The sequence below is a fragment of the Panthera onca genome, chromosome A2 (assembly GCF_046562875.1).
Source record: "Panthera onca isolate mPanOnc1 chromosome A2, mPanOnc1 haplotype 2, whole genome shotgun sequence".
Classification (NCBI taxonomy): domain Eukaryota; kingdom Metazoa; phylum Chordata; class Mammalia; order Carnivora; family Felidae; genus Panthera; species Panthera onca.
The window spans coordinates 90,714,693-90,731,251 of NC_138340.1; the positions used below are offsets into that span (position 1 = coordinate 90,714,693).

General features: G+C 41.6%; 1 protein-coding gene across 1 annotated transcript in view; it reads left to right on the forward strand.

The window, feature by feature from the left end:
• Positions 1-13,408, forward strand: part of GRM3 (glutamate metabotropic receptor 3) — a 220,301-nt gene extending 206,893 nt beyond the window's left edge. The window contains exon 6 of the mRNA XM_060632366.3: positions 12,840-13,408. Coding sequence (XP_060488349.1) covers positions 12,840-12,913 — 74 coding nt within the window. The 3' untranslated portion in view covers positions 12,914-13,408. The remainder of the gene's footprint in view (positions 1-12,839) is intronic.
• Positions 13,409-16,559: the final 3,151 nt, after the last annotated feature.

Genomic DNA, 16,559 nt, shown 5'->3' on the forward strand with positions numbered 1-16,559 from the left:
CTGGTTATTTACAGTTCCTTAAAAGTATTCAAGCACAGGGGCGCCTGGGTGGCTCGGTCGGTTGGGCGTCTGACTTCGGCTCAGATCATGATCTCACGGTCCGTGAGTTCGAGCCCCGAGTCGGGCTCTGTGCTGACAGCTCAGAGCGTGGAGTCTGCTTCAGATTCTGTGTCTCCCTCTCTCTCTGACCCTCCCCCGTTCATGCTCTGTCTCTCTCTGTCTCAAAAATGAACAAACATTAAAAAAAAAAAAAAGTATTCAAGCACAGTTAAACCAGCTAATATTCCATGGAACACACCTTGAAAAACGCCGGAATGTATCTTCCTCGTACTTCGATGCACAGGGCTTTTCAGCTGCAAACCAGCTGAAGGGTAGTGGAGGAACAGCCCAGGCCACCACTGCATCTCTGACTGGCCTGCGAACATCTGAAACACTATCCTTAGAGAGCCTCTCATTAAATTCTCAGGCACAGTGTACCTAAAGGGGACAACCTTTTAAGCCATTTTCAGCTTATCTGTGGTTTGAAGCAGGAGAAATTCACTGACAGAAGGATGAGGGGGGCGGAGGAAGGAAGCCACAAGAGAGGGAAGGAAGACTGGAGTGACAGAGACAAATGACTGCCTCACCATTTTGCCTCGAGTCGATCAGAAAGTATGCTTCAAAATAGCTCAGCATCACAGAGTGAGCAATCACATTAGTGCCCCAGTTTCTGCAGCAAAGTATAAAATTTAACAGGGCTGCCCTTCCCCCAGCAAACAAAGGAAAGGCTGCCGGCTGATAGCACACGTTCACGGATGCACTGGATATGCCACTCCTCGGTGGAGACAGGGATGTTCTTGTCTTTTCAGCTCAATTTCCAGGTGTCACGATGGTTGAGTGCCAGCACATGGTAAGACTTGTGATCATTTTCCTTGGACCCCAGAGAAACCTGCTTATTTCTTGAGCAGACACATCTTTTTTCTAGAGCCCAACTGTAGCAGCTAGCTAGACCAGACAAGAAAGAACTGGCAATAGCAAATAAAAACAACAATGATAAGAACAGCCAATGGAACTATCACTGATTCTTTTCTATCTGCTGGGCATCATGCTAAAAATGTCATACACATGTGCACATGTGCTGTATCTTATTTAATGCATACAATTCCCTGACATCAAGAAACCTACCCAGGGTCCCACATATTGAAAATGGCAGAACCAGAATTTAGAGTCAGTTTCTCTCATTTCAAAGGCAGTATATCCAACAACTGTATCCTGCTACTTCAGTCAGGGTGCAAGCCGGGAAAGTTCCCAGGAAGTTAGGTACGTGGTAGGCTTTACAGGGATAACAATAGGAAAGTTACCCAAGGCTGTACAGCAAGACTGACTTCTGAGCAAAAGTCATCCTGCTCTCAGAGCTCAGATTTCCCAGCTGTTACTCAAACAGTTTAACAAAGCCCCTTCCACAGACATTTATACATATAAACGTCAGTAATTTCAAAATGGCAGCATTTTCTAATATACATACTTGGAATTAATAAATTCCTGAAGGAATACCAAGGGCACTTTACCCAACCAAGTCTCTCTTCCGAATTTCAGAAATATCCACTTACACAAAAACATGTGTTTTAAGCTTTCACGCAGAATGCTAATCTGCAAGTGGCCCAATGAGATACTTCGAAGTAAGCATCTACCCAGCCCAACGTTTTAGAACTATTTTGTTACTCAATGAAATTTTAAGTAAAATTTTCTTTAAAAAGGACCTCATTTTTTTTAGTAGTTTTTCTCTGCTCCATGTTAACGAAGTGGTATTAAAATGATAAGGTGAAGAAGTATTCATGTGATAACTCTAGGCATATCAAATTGCAGAAGTAACAAGTACATTAATCTGTTATTTGTAATTCTTTATATTTTATGCAAAATAGTTTTATTTGTGGGCTCCTTTTATCCCATGAGTAGTAGATACTACAAGTTCCATTTCACAGGTGAGAAAATATGAAAGGTACTTCTCAAAGATATACGGTGATTCAAAAATCGACTCTGGGTTTCCTGATTTGTGATTAATATCCTACGCATTTTCATAAATTGGAACTAGAGTCATGAAATTCATTCATTCATTAAATGCTTAAGTATCTTCTATACAACAGAAATTTCTAAGCACCGAGGTACACAGTGGAGAAAAAGAACCCCTAGTCTCATGAAGCTCGGCATCTAGACCACTGTTGTCCATATTGTAGTGTGTAACCTAGTAATGGGTCCTGAAATTTATGTAGTATGTTTCTCTAGCAGTTTTAGAAGAAAATAGAATTAAATGTATTAGAGTACATTATATGTGATAAGGGTAAGTAGTATTTCATGGAGTTTGCTCCAGTGGTTACACGTCTACAAGGTCCAAGTAGGAGGTTTTTTACTGTGAATTGCAATCAAAGAAGTTTGAAAGACACTGGTCTATGGGATCTAGTTTATGCATGAACACATTACTAACCCACACTCTGGTGAACATGTAAGCAACTGGTTTAATTTCTTCATGCCTGTTTCCTCCATTATATATTCAGCTCAGTTTATATCCATTTCCTTCCTAAATATTAGGAAGTACACTGTTTTATAACTCAAGAAAAATCCTCAAATTGTTCTGACTTCATTAGGTAAAGCATATGTTTTACTTAGTTGCTACATAATTTATGTTCTGGTGAGTATTATATAGGCATTTTACCGTATTGAGTTATTGTTACCAGCATTGCTGCTGGTTTTCTAATTTACTCTTTCCAGGTATAAAAACAACAACCCCATGTTAAGAGTAAGTTAATATACCAACAGGGTTACTCACCGCAACACCCACACACATCTAATTATCTATTCCCGCATGACAAGCTTCCACAAAATTTTGTGGCTTTAAAACAATAACCCCCTAAAAAATAAATAAATAAATAAAAATTAAAAATTAAAAAAAAAATAACCCTTTTATATCTCTCATGATTTTGTGGGTTAGGAATCCAGGCAGGGCTTGGCCGAGCAGTTCGTCTGCTCTATGAGGCCTGGACTGGGTCCTTCCGGGGTTTCAGCTGAGACTGACCTGATCTGGAAGCCCATGGTAGCTTCACTCTCCGGCTTGGCAACTTGGCAGAATGCCTTTCCACGTGGAATCCTAGAGAGGAGGACAAAGCCTGTCCAGATGCAAGGAAGGGACACACACCCCACCTATGAAATAGTTTGTGGCCATTTTCCTTGGGCCACATTCTCCAAATCCTGAAGCCAGCACTGCAGTTTCATTAAGGATCACAGACTTGACACAGGTAATCCCGAGCAGTGCCAAGAAGTTCCCCAGACTGGAAGGTGCGGCCAAATTAATTCCCAGTTAATTCTCAGGCAAGAGTGGCAGAAATATCACATCATTTAGGAGCCTGGGTGACCTACCTGATGGCAGCTAAGGTGGCTGATAGCACAACAAGTAACAGTACTGGATGTTAAAAGCTGAGCAGTGCTGCAAAAAGACGTAAAGGCATGACCAAACTTAGAAGCAAGCACAGAGGAAAAAACATGGTTAGGGACATCTTGGAAAACTCACCATTTGTGAAATGTTTACATACTGCTAGGTTTAAAGGGAACAACTTTAGTTGTAACCGATTAACTATACACAGTGAGAGTCAAAATAATAAAAATAAAAGAAACATTAGGAGCACCTGGGTGGCTCAGTCGGTTAAGCGTCCGACTTCAGCTCAGGTCATGATCTTGTTGTTCATGAGTTCGAGCCCCGTGTTGGGGTCTGTGCTGACAGCTCAGAGTTTGAAGCCTGCTTCAGATTTGGTGTGTCCCTCTCTCTCTGCCCCTCCCCTGCTTGCCCTCTGTTTCTCTTTCTGTCTCTCAAAAATAAACAGTTAAAAAAATATAAATAAAGGAAACATTAACTTTTCTCCATTCAGTACACCCAGAGACCAGTGGCTCCCAATATTTGTGTACCAAAAAAACCCAAAAACCGAACAAACAAAAAAAACCCAACAACAAAAAAAACCTCATTGAAATGAAGTTCCCAGGCCCCACCCATAGATATTCTGGGCCATATGATCCGGGTCGAAAGAAATCTGGTTCGTAACAGATACTCCAGCTGGTTCAATCAAAGTGGTCCAAGGAAAACATTTTGAGAACCTTGGACTCCACCACGCTGTGTGCTTCACCTACCAGTGTCAGTGCAGAACAAGGAGAGTCTCTGAGATGACCCTCACCGAGGAAGCTGGCACTGGATTCAGAGAGGGAGAGGTGTTCTGAGCTCCTATCCTTTGCCTCATGATGCCAACAGCCACATTCCCAGCCAGCTACTATTTCCTCAGCTCTCTCTCTGGAACCCTCCAGAGAAGGCTCCCCTTAGAAGACATTTACTGAAACTGGGAATACTCCTTCCAATAGCAGTTAACTCAGCCACCCTAAAATCCTAAACTCATACTTGTATTGCTGCTCCTACACCCACACACGTAAGCAAACGCTCTTTGTATTTGGATGAGAAGGAAGAGAAGAGACCGTTCTCTATTTTGTTCAGCTTTAGAAGCAAAAGGGCTTCCCAGAGCTGGTTCCTGAAGACAGGCAATTAAGAACTATGCTGCAAGTGGAAGTCGAACTGCAGAATCTTGAAGGACACAAGCTGGATGCACAGATGAGGTTAAGCAGCGTAAAACCCCAGGGGACCCATGCAGGTCGGAATGTTGTCGACACTAACTTGAGTTTGTATCAGCACAGAGTGGGGAGAGGGAGGTGAGAAATGGAGTGTGCCCAACAGTCTTCAGAGCTATTATGTATCCAGACTTGGTCCTATGGGGATATGTGTTTCTCTTGCTCATGGTGATCATTCAGATGTATGTATGCCATTATCATTAAGAACAGTCAAGAGGCTTCTGCTAACTAATGATGCTCAGATTTGGGTCCCAGAGGAGCCACAGGCATATGGAGATTGATTTCTTCTGCCAAAACCTTATTCAGAAAGTCCCTTGTCTAGGGGCTCAAGTGTGAACTGCTTCATTAATAGAACTATTCTTTATTACAAAGCATTTTCACATTATAAGAAGCAGTAGTATAAAAAGATCAAGTGCACAGTCTTTCAGAGTCACAGCATAATTTTCCAGAGGGCTACAGCAACAGAAAGCAAGCACATGAAGACCAGACTTTGCACTTAACAGGGGCCAAGCCTTTGAAGATTACCAAGTTAAGAGGGGCAAGCCATGGCTCAAGTCTGAATGTGACTTTATAAAAGAAAAAATAAAAAAGGGCACATAATGCCCAAGTTTCTTCTCAACCGTTCAAGTCCAGAAAATCAGCACAATATGCCTGCACTTTACAGTTGAGGGAGTCCCACGACGACACTAGGTACTAGACCGGCCAGGCAAATTAGCAACTTATAAGACAACACACACTGAATTGATGGTCTTCTTGGAAGGATATTATAAACATAAATCCTGACTGGCCAATACTGGAGGAGCCTAGAGTATTCAGCAAGCTAAGCCATCTGCTTCCAGGCACAATATACCTAGTGCAAACATATCAGACAGATGTCGATCCGTTTTCCGTTGGGAGAGGAAAGTCACAGGATGCCTGAGAACCTCATTCCATTCTCTTTCACGCCTTCCTCCTGGAGGGTGGGAAAAGAAAGAGGCCCTAGCTCTCAGGGGTAACCCTACATGGAGTAGGAAACTGATGCTTCTCCCCCTTCCCCTTTCCACACGTTTCCAGTTTGTCTCACGACTGCCATTCTATAACCCTTAAATCATTTGCTCTTTACCTCTAACATTTCACTAGGTTTTCCCCAAGCAAACATAGCATGCCTTCTTTAAACAGTGGCTGAAGGAACTTGAGATAGAAGGGATGATAAGGATCATTTATTTTAATAACCACAGTTCCTAGGGAAGAAAGCCGGGGCCTCCCTGTGAGACACTTTCAGGAATTTGGTAAGTGGAGCCACAGATAAAACTCTCAAAAGTGGCTAAGTGGCTTTTGTGGCGTCTCTGGATTTTCTGCCTCAGCTCGGTTACAAAATGCATCTCAGAGATTATTCTGACAGCAAGAATCTTAGCATCTTCAAGTTCAGTGATTTCTTTTTTAAATTAGAAGCTTTCTCTTCAGTACCACACACGACAGCATCTTGTTCTACCAGCAATGGGTGCAAACTTATGTTCATCTCAAAAGCCCACGCCAGGGAGTTCAACGGCATAAAACGTGTCCCTTTGAGACCCCGGCGACCCCCACACCCTGGCTGCACACAGAGAAGGTATGGTATTCCGGAGGGGCTACCCACAAAGCTTCCCAGAAAATGAGCTTTAGTGAAGACAAAACAATACTGTTTAACGGTGGCTGGGTAAATGTTTATGTCACAGATCAAATTTCTCTCATTTAAATAGTTGTTTAAGCAGAAGCATCACTTTCTTGGATTAAATTACATTGTATAGTTCCCTTCTGTCCTGTACAATTGAAAACAAGGTAAACTCAGTATCTCAAAGAGAGTCCCTAAACCAGAGAGTTCAATACTGTACGAGAGATACCAATAGCCATATGCATTTCCATGTAACCCCAAAATTATCAGTGCCTCTAGGAACACGGTACAATGCTCCTAACTATGTAGGTAAGTTAACTAAAAAAGGAAATATGTTTATAATCAAATATTGCCCATACTTTGACTTTAGATGAGCAATTCCTTAAAGCAAGCAATAAGTCTAACATCAATTTATTCTATACTATTTCTCCTTCAAGTTCCTTTTCATTTTAAGTAAAATTCTCTGTAGAACATCCATATATGGAGATATCTGTGTCCATATAGCAGGAAAATGCCTACTTATGTGGAAATACTTTTTTTTAAATATCTTCCTTACCTAGAGGAAATTTCAGACACTTTGGGAGAGAGAACCCTTAGTAAGTAACTGTGATTAATTTGATGGATAATTTATTCAGTCATTCAAGAAACTTTTGGGCTCAGGCTCAGCTCTAGGCAAAGGGGATGGGGTAATGAATGAAACAGAAAAACCAGTAATATATAATATGTCAGAAGTTGATAAGTGATGTGAAGAAAGTAATGTTGGGCACAGACAAATAAGGCAAAGTGGGAGCAGAAGGTTACTATTTTTTATTCAGTGGCCAAAGAAAGCCTCTATGCTAAGGTACCATTTGACCAGAAACATGAAGGAAAGGAAAACAGGGAACGCTGTCTGTCTCTGGGGAAAAGACATTCCAAGAAAAGGGAAGAGCAAATACAAAAGTCCACAGCTGGAAGAATATCAGGGAGATGACTAAGGATGACAGTAAGAGAAGATGAGTACAGAGAGGGGGCAGGTCATGTAGGACCTTGGAAATCACTGTAAGGACTTTTACTTTTTTACTCTAAAGAACTGGGAAAAACACTCAAAGGGTGTGGAGTGACCTAACTTTAAAAGCATCATTTTCATCATCTTGGCTGTGTGGGCAGAATATAAGAGAGGCAGGAGGCAGAGACATAATTCCAGAAGCTACTGCATAGTCCAGATGTTGGTGGTTTAAAATCAGGGTGGTAGTGATGGAAAGCAATCAAGTGTTCAGATGTTGTATATAATTTGAAGGTGAAGCTGACAAGATTAGCTGCACTAGAGAGGAGGACTAATGCCTGACATTATTTTATTAGAGTTTAACACTTGTGGCCTGACTTTGATCCCTAGACACAGAAGCACATATAGCTTTTCTTAGTTGTTTGAGCCTCAGGGTGAATGAGTTTCTGATCCTCGCCTGAAAACACATTTGGATAAGAAAGAGGAAAAACTAGAGATGTTGGGAAACTAAGAGGAGGCAAAAGGAATGCAAAATAGAAAAACACACAAATTAAGTCCTTCCATTTTCAAATTATTTTATCGTACATCCGCTTTCATACATCTTGAGGGATGGAGGAGAGAATAACAGAACACGATTGGGAAGAAAGAATGACAGCATATCGTGGCAATAATGGACTGGGGTGTTTAGTTGAAGACCAAGTGGAATTTCTATCAATAAGTTAATTGAGTTGTATTCTGGGTAATAAAATAGTACGTGCCATATTTTCTTTTTCCATGAATATTGTCTCGCAAGAAATAAATCACTGAATGAAGAAGGCTTTGCATTCTTAAGTTCTAACTCCACATTTGGAAATTACATCTTGGGTCTGTAGATTTTCATCCCGCATCATAACGAATGTGATTTCCTCTCAAATCTACTGTTAATGATTTAAGACCTTTATCCCGAGAACCTAGCCTCGTTTCTTAATAACTGATTCTGTGTCTTCCACCGTGAACTCTGACAAAGCAAGGCTACCGAAGCAGCGGCTAATAGTGTCATCGTCTTCCCAGACAACTTGTATGAATCAGCAGAAGAACATCTGGAAAGGGACCTAGGGGCCCTAGCACAAGTAAAATTAAGGTGATGAGTAAGAAAACAGGTTCAATAACAAAGTAGGAGGAAAAAGCAACAAACAGCTGGTAGAAACTGAATTCCATGACCATAGCATTAAAATATCTAAACAAGCAGACATGCTGGGAAAAATTTTGGGGGGTTACTAGGAGCAAGGAAATGGAACAGATGGAAACAAAGTGGAATGTCTGTTCTGTTTAAATGTTTGTTTTACTTTTTTCCCCGCATCTGATATATTACACAGTTAGAGTAACACACTGATTCTCAGGAACCAAGTCTCAACCACTAAATTGATTAACAGACTTGGCATCCATACGAACCTATTAAAGAAATATGTTTAGCATTGATTGAGGGCCCAGGTACCTGAAAAAAACGGGGTCATTTTTTCCAAAGCCCAGCCAGCCTGTGCATTACTGGTGGAAGAGAAATGGATTTCACAGTGCAAGACAAAGCTGCCACTTGGCTGCATTGATTTCCGATGTCTCACAGAGTTTGTGAAGTAAAATATGCCTTTTGATGGGTGTGAATGGCCCTTTGGTGATCAATGGTGGAACGTACCAGGTTCTTTTCCACTGTGTTCACTGTTCGAGTTGAGTAGCACCACCTTAGCCTGGGGTAACTAGCAGCTGCTCCTCACCCCCTCCTCCCAGGAAAGCCAGAAATAAGCCTACATGCCTCTTATTTCTGAAGGAAAGTCTGATTACAGAACTCTGCTTAGCCGCACTTAAGAAAATGGGCTAAACTTACACCATTAAAACCCTCAGGAGAATTTCATTAGAGTAATAGCAAGAGCTCATCACAAACACACACATGAAAATGACAGTACTTTGCTCTGGCACATAGTTTACTACCTTGGGGAATAACAGATGGGCTAAGACGGGAGGCATATGTAAAATATTTATGACATGCAAAGTAATTGAGATAGTAAACTCATAAAACAGTAATTTCCTCTACTATATTCAGCAGCACGTACAAAAATGAGAATATTTTTCACATAATAAAATAAAATGCACAGGCAAAAGCTACAGATGGAACAGTAAAGGAGATGCAGAAAAACACAAGTTACAGTTCCCTTTAATCCACTTGAAAGCGGTTAGGGACAAAATAACTGCAGAAAGACTCTTGGGGAGTCTTTGCTGTTGTGATTCCTGGTAAGAAAACCCTGAATTTGTATTAGCTTCCTTTCAAAGAGTTTAGATGAATTCTAACATAGGGTGTTCCCTTCAATGTCCCTGTGAAGCAGGTAGATGAATCAAAGTTATTCTGCAAATTTTCATATTGATTATCTCCAGGCGGGGTGGGGGTGGGGTGGGTAGGGGAACATCATTTGAAGCTCTAACTTAGGATTTTCCATGCAGCTACCTTTGTAGCCCCTGTACTTATTACCTACCTAGTCAAGATACCCTCAATTTTTTTAGAAGTTAGAATGCATTGAGCAAGAAAATCTGAAGATCACACTTGAGAACAGCATTACGGCAAACTCCAAAAGTATGGGGAATATAACCGGAGGTTTCTGATACGATCTTTAAAAGTGCAGGCAGAAAGGGTATCAGAGTGATCCAAGATAGACACAGAGCATGAACATACCAGCCTCTGGTTCTCCTAGACTTACCCCTATGACATCTCATTCCTCTTCAAGCTCTGGAAATGAAAAATCTGCACAGAAATAATAAAACCTGATCCTGGAAAAGATGAAGAGATTAGTGAAAATGTCAAAGGCACCAGGCTGGCCCTGGGGTGTTCACAGCCTGAGCTCCTTCTCTTCGCAGGGGTGGTTGATGGTCATTGTCACCATGTGGCTTGATAAGAAAAAAGGCCTACCTGACCCCAAACAGGGCTACCCATATGCCTCCTATTTGCTGGTCATTTCTTCAGGTGAAAAGATTATATCCTTCTTGAAACTTCCATTGGTTCCCCTGTTCTTGGAAATGCAACAATTTATATAGTCATTCAGAAAATATTTATAGAGGTTCTAAGAGGGTGTATTCCGTGACCACCAACTGGGATAAAATAATGAAAAAGACAGAGCCCCTGGATACTTCCTGGTCAAGATTATTATAAGACATAAGATGTAACAAACAAACAAACAAAAAAGGCAAGAAAAATATTGGTTTTAAAATTAGGTGATGTGACAGAGAATAACTGGTTGGCTATTTGAATTACGTGGCCTGATGACAGCCTTTTACAGGAAGTGATATTTCAGATATAGATGATAAAAAGAAGCAAGACATGTGATGAAGAGAGGGAAGAACATTCCTGGCAGAGGCAGCAGCTATGGCAATGGCCTGATGTTGCCGTGATGTGTGTGTTTGAGGACAAGCAAAAAATGGGGACAAAACCGTGGAATGAGATGAATGCAGAAAGATAGGCATGGTCTGAATCACCCTGGGACATACACACCAGAGCAAGGAAAGCACAGAAGGAAGCCACTGGAGGAGTAGAGGGAGGTGACTAACATTTAAAAATGCTCTCACTGCTGTACAGAGAATGTGTGGCAGGGGAGCAAGAGGGGAAACAGAGATACCAGCGGCTCCACTGTTGGAGTAGCCAAAAGCCGGATAATGGCGCTCTGGCCCAAAGTGGTGGATGCAGAGATGGGAAGGCAGACGGGGAAGATTGAGTTGATTCGGCAGGATGATAGAGTTGACATGGGAGGTGGGACAAAGAAGGAAGGAAGCAGAAACGTTAGACTTCTGGTTTGGGTTGCTGACTGGATGGTGAGACCATTCACTGAAGGAAGGAAGACTAAATGGGGACAGGTTAGGGAATCAAGAGTTACTCTGTGGCTAGTTGGTTTTGAGATGCCTATTAAACACCCACATGGGGATGTCAACTTGATATACGGAAAGAGAGAGACTGCAGAAAGAGCACAGAATGTCTGCTAGGTTTCCAGTGAACTGTGATTGAACTTCACCTCACCTTGTTCTTTCTCTTGCCTTACCTAGCTTTGATAAAGCTAGGGTTAGATAAAGTATGAAGAAACTTTACAAGGAATGAAGTAAAACCCTCACATTTGAAATTATCACTATCACTTTATATCCAATGTTTATTTGGCATGGACAGTGTTAAAATGTCTTCATTGTGGAAGTTTCAGGAAATGTCAATTATGCCATGTTTTCTCCCAAAGTTATACCTTTCAGTGGGATCATATTGTAGAGAAAATTGAAGCCGATCCTAAAAATGATAAAAGGAAAAATATGTCCAAGAGTTAGCCTGTCACGGACTCTGCTATAACCTGACAGTCACACAGACTGGTCCTTATGGCTTTTCTCACATACCTAGCCAAGTAACCAATGCAAAATTGAGAAGTTCAAGTTTCCCTAGTTGTGAGGCTGCTGGAAAGACTTCAGTGTCCTAAACATGGTGATTGAGCACATAATCTCAAATTTCATAATCAGTTTCTCCTTTGTGTTTAAAAAAATCCTATGGAAAAAAAAAATGCCCTTTTAGGGGGCAAGAATATTTCCACTGTCAAGCATGAACACTTTAGCAGGGAATTAGCTCATATGATTATTAACCAAGAGGTATACATTTAAAGAAGAGGCCAGCTGACTGGTTGGTTTGACCTGAGCTGTGGTCAGGTAGCCAAGAGGATCAGTTCATTCTGGTCAAAGCATAGCATCATGGACAGGCTAAGGGATGTCACATAAACAGCTCTAAAGATTCTCTTGGCTACATAGTTGCACATCCTGTGGCGAATGGGGCTCCTTGCTTTTTTGTCTTCATTTGGTAAAAAGACAAAGCTGTATCTAGATTTCTCATAAAAACAAAACCTTCTAAGCGACAAGAGATATGAAGTGTACCTAGGAAAACTAAATGCTGTAAAAAGAATGAATATGCGTACTCATATTGTGCTCACACCCTGACACTATTGTCATTAATGTCATTGACAAGAACATCATCCCTTTGAAATGTCTTCCTTTCTGAGAATTGTTAAGAATCTGAGTTCTTAGCACCCCAGCCCTTGCTAGAGTGTTTCCGCAGAGTTTCTCTACGTGAGCAATGAAAGCGCATCAAACCACTCACTACGGCAGTGGAGTTCACAGGTCACTCGTGAGACTACGTGAGAGTCACCCCTGCCCAGAGAGAACAAAAGTAACGAAGGTACTAAAAACCGCAATGAATTTAACAAATGGCAGTGAGCTTTGAATTTTGCACATTGAATTTTAACCAGTTTATAGCTTACCAAAGCTCATTTTAAATCCACAAGAGACTCCTTTCAACAATGATGGTGCTTATCAACTCTCTCTCCAAGAGGTAGGTCATTAGCGGAGGAATGTGCCAGGATACAAACTCATTTTGAGCAGAACCTAGTTAGAACGTGGGACTACCACAGCATTAATTCGCTTAGCTTTGTCCAAAGCCAAATTAAAATGGGTTTTGAACTTAATTTTAACTGGTGTCTGAGATCATCCATTCCATTACCTACATGGCTCGCTTGACTGACACTGCATTTTCTGACCTGTTTTGTTTTCCAGCCTCTGCAAGCACGTACGTCCCCACGGTGTGCAATGGGCGGGAAGTTCTCGACGCCACCACCTCATCTCTGTGATTGTGAATTGCAGTTCAGTTTTCGTGTTTTTAGACTGTTAGACACAAGTGCTCACGTGCAGCTCCAGAATATGGAAACAGAGCAAAAGAACCCTAGTACCTTTTTTTTAGAAACAGTACAATAAATTATTTTTGAGGACTGTACAGTATATAGTGATGTGCTAGAACTTTTTAGGCTGATTTTAGTGCCCCTATTATTAACAATTCCCCCAAATGTGGAAATAACCATTGTTTACAGAGCTGAGCATTGGTGACAGGGTCTGACAGGGTCAGTCTAAAAAATATGGTGGCAATATTAGGTAACTTTTTTTCCTATGAAGTTTTTTGTAGGTCCTTGTTGTAACTAATTTAGGATGAGTTCCTATGTTGTATATTAAAGTTACATTATGTGTAACAGATTGTTTTTCTCAGCACAAAATAAAAAGCATCTGTATTAATGTAAAAATATTGAGAATAAAACCTTCAAGGTTTTCCAGCATGGTGGATAATAGCTTATTCTTTTTTAATCGCTCCAAGTAATCTGAATATATTGACTTCAGATTATCTCTGCTTTTAATGTTGGAAATACTTGACTAAGTGTGCTTCTCTTTCCATCTACATACACTTTGAACACAAGCTGTCACCCTGATAAGAGAGTTCTGAGCAAAACTGGACTTCTTCATAGATCACAAAGATCAGATTTTGAGTGACGATACCATAACCATCAGGTTGTTTCAGGGGCCAGATGACAATATCTGTACAGGTTTCTTTAAGCCACATCTGTACAGCAGCCCAGAATTTGCCCAAATAGCCGTCAGATGCAGTAAGGAGAGGATTCCTACATTCTGAATGCAGACACTGTGGCCTGCCAGGGAAGGCAGGATGGCTCTCATTTTCAAAAGCACAAAGATGGCAAACTATTCTAATGTAACTATTCTAAACCAACCAGAAAGTTACTAGGAAGGAAGCTGGGATAGCATCCTGTCATGCCAATGGAAAACCATTCTCACCACAGATAGTGAATGGGGCAGTAAAATGCAGGAGCTGGTATTGGCCGGTGTGTTTTCCAAAGTCCCAGTAACAATACTCAGGCACACAGGCTTTTCACTCAACTTGAATATTTTACTAAGCTAAATACAGGAGTGAACAGGGAAAGCAAGGATAAGGTAAAACTGGCTTATTCTTACTCACACTTTCCCATTTTTCCTTGTAAACCCTTCAGTCACAAATCGTTTATCCATGTAGGAAAATTCACGAAGAACTCATCTTCCTGCCAAGGCCTGTGCCAGACACCGTGAAGATGGAACATATTTGTTTCCTGGGCTGATTTAACAACTTACCACAAACAGGATCACTTAAAGCCACAGATCGTTATTCTCTCAAGAGTTCTGGAGGCCAGAAGTCCAGAATTACAGTGTTGGCTGCACCCCACCTGAGGTTCTGGGGAAGAATCCGGTCCATGCTTCTTGTAGCTTCTAGTGGTTGTCAGCTTCCTTGGCTTGTGACCACATTACTCCAATCTCTGGCTGCATCTTCACATCACAGTCTGTGTGTCTGTCTGCCCCTCTGTGTCTCTCTTAGAAGAATACTTAAATACTTGTCATTGTCCAGGACAAACTCATCTCAATAACCTTCAGTTAACTACATCTGCAAAGGCCCTCTTTCCAAATAATCAGATCCAGGTTCCAGGGGTGGAGATGTAGACATGCCTTGCGGGGGACCACTCTTAGCCCATGATGGAGAAATGATGTGACGCAGTTCCTACCTTTAAGGAGTTTAAAGACAGGAAACAATTCTATTTTTTTTTTATTTCTTCTGAGACAACACACATGTGTTTGAGTGGAGGAGGAGCAGAGAGAGGGGGAGAGAGAGAGAGACACAGAGAGAGAAAGAGAGAGAGAGACTCCCAAGCAGGCTCCATGCTCCGTGTGGAGCTCGATGCGGGGCTCAAACTCATGAACCTCGAGATCATGACCTGAGCCGAGATCAAGAGTGGGACATTTAACCAACTGAGCCACCCAGGTGCCCCAGGACAGGAAGCAATTCTAATGAAAGAAGTATGACTGAGGACAACAGTGAGAGGAAGAGGAGGAGACTCAAAAATAGGAAGGGCCCACCGGTTAAATAACCTGGGCCTGGTTCAGGAGGACATACCAATGCTACTTTTAAAACATCTAGAAATAGTAAGCAGGTACACACAGCCAACAGGACTGGGCTTGAAGGACTTCAAGTGAGGAGTCAGAGGTCAGAAATTTTCTATTTCCTTCTGAATGCATTTGAATTAGCAACATACTCAATCCATCCAGAAGTCACCCCGCTGCTCAAAGACAACAGTGCAAACCAGTCCCGGAATTGTCATATTCAAAGAAGACCCTGGATTTGGGGGAGTAGGTGGGGAGGATTGGGTAGTAGATTCAATGGGCACGAGATGGCACAAAAGAATCCTGCTGTGGCCAAAACTGGCAGGAGTGCTAGGTAAGCGTGCTCAGAATGAGCATCTGTTCAAGGTAAAAGCTGAGGCAAGGCTGAGGGGAGGGAGAATAAACGCAATCCACTGATGGGATGTGACAGTCTGAGGAAGGCGATATCAGGTTGTTCAGAGACACAGCTGATGCCTAAAACAACAAATTGATCATGGATCTTTTTAAACAAGACAATTAGTCCGTGGGTGAATCTTGAGAACACTGTATTTGAGAGCTGGGCTTTGATCTCTGGGCCACTGTGATTTTCACACTCCTCCTGCACACTGGAAGTGCAGTCACCTACGGTTCTTGTCGTTTTCTCCTTCCTTGCCATAAGCCTCGTTTCCTATTTGAAAGTGCATCACCTAAAATGTGATCCCTGGAAATATTTTTTTTTAAAAAAACAAGAGTATGTATGGAAAACAGCAGCTATAAAATCATTTTTACATAAGCCATTTCAAACCAATAGGTTTTGAATTTTTTTTTTTTTTTACTCCAGAAGAACATTCCATCCTTCTAGAATATAAAACTGGGTGAGCCGACCCGTCTTTGCAAAAACTTCCTGAATGTGTGGAACTCAGAATGATCTATCCTACTCATTAACATGGCAGGACCTAATGATGAGGGTTTCTACTGTTGGTTTTCTGAGTGTTTACAGTTTCTGAAATGTTCTGTGTTCTCTCTAGTTTAAATATTAATAGAATCTCTTGCCCACTCATGTTCATCACGGTAATATAAAAAGGCCCCATTTTCAAACTGTGGGACAGGCTGGTTGGCAGACCACACAGCAGAAAGATTAAGAGAAAGTCTGAGAAAGGAGGTAATTCAGCGAGGGTACCTTTACAGTCTTCACCTCCACACTCCCCCTGGGCTAGCCTCAGCTTTCCTCACTTACCTAACATGATAGTTTTGGGCTCCAGAGCTCTTCAGCAAAGGACTATAAGCATGGAGAAGTCAAGCAAGGTGAGGTGCCAGGAAAATGGAATACCAGTGTGGATTATAACCACCACAGCTCTAGTAACAAAGACCCAAACTCCTGAAAAAGGCAATAATCACCTCTGTCCTGTAATAGAAAGATTAGGTTTACAATGCCCACAGATTTAACTCTTTTATTTAACCCAACCAACGGTAATCTGAAGCAGCCATGTGCGATAAAGGAAATACTTTAGAGCCCTGCTCTAAACCAAATCTACCAATATCCACAGG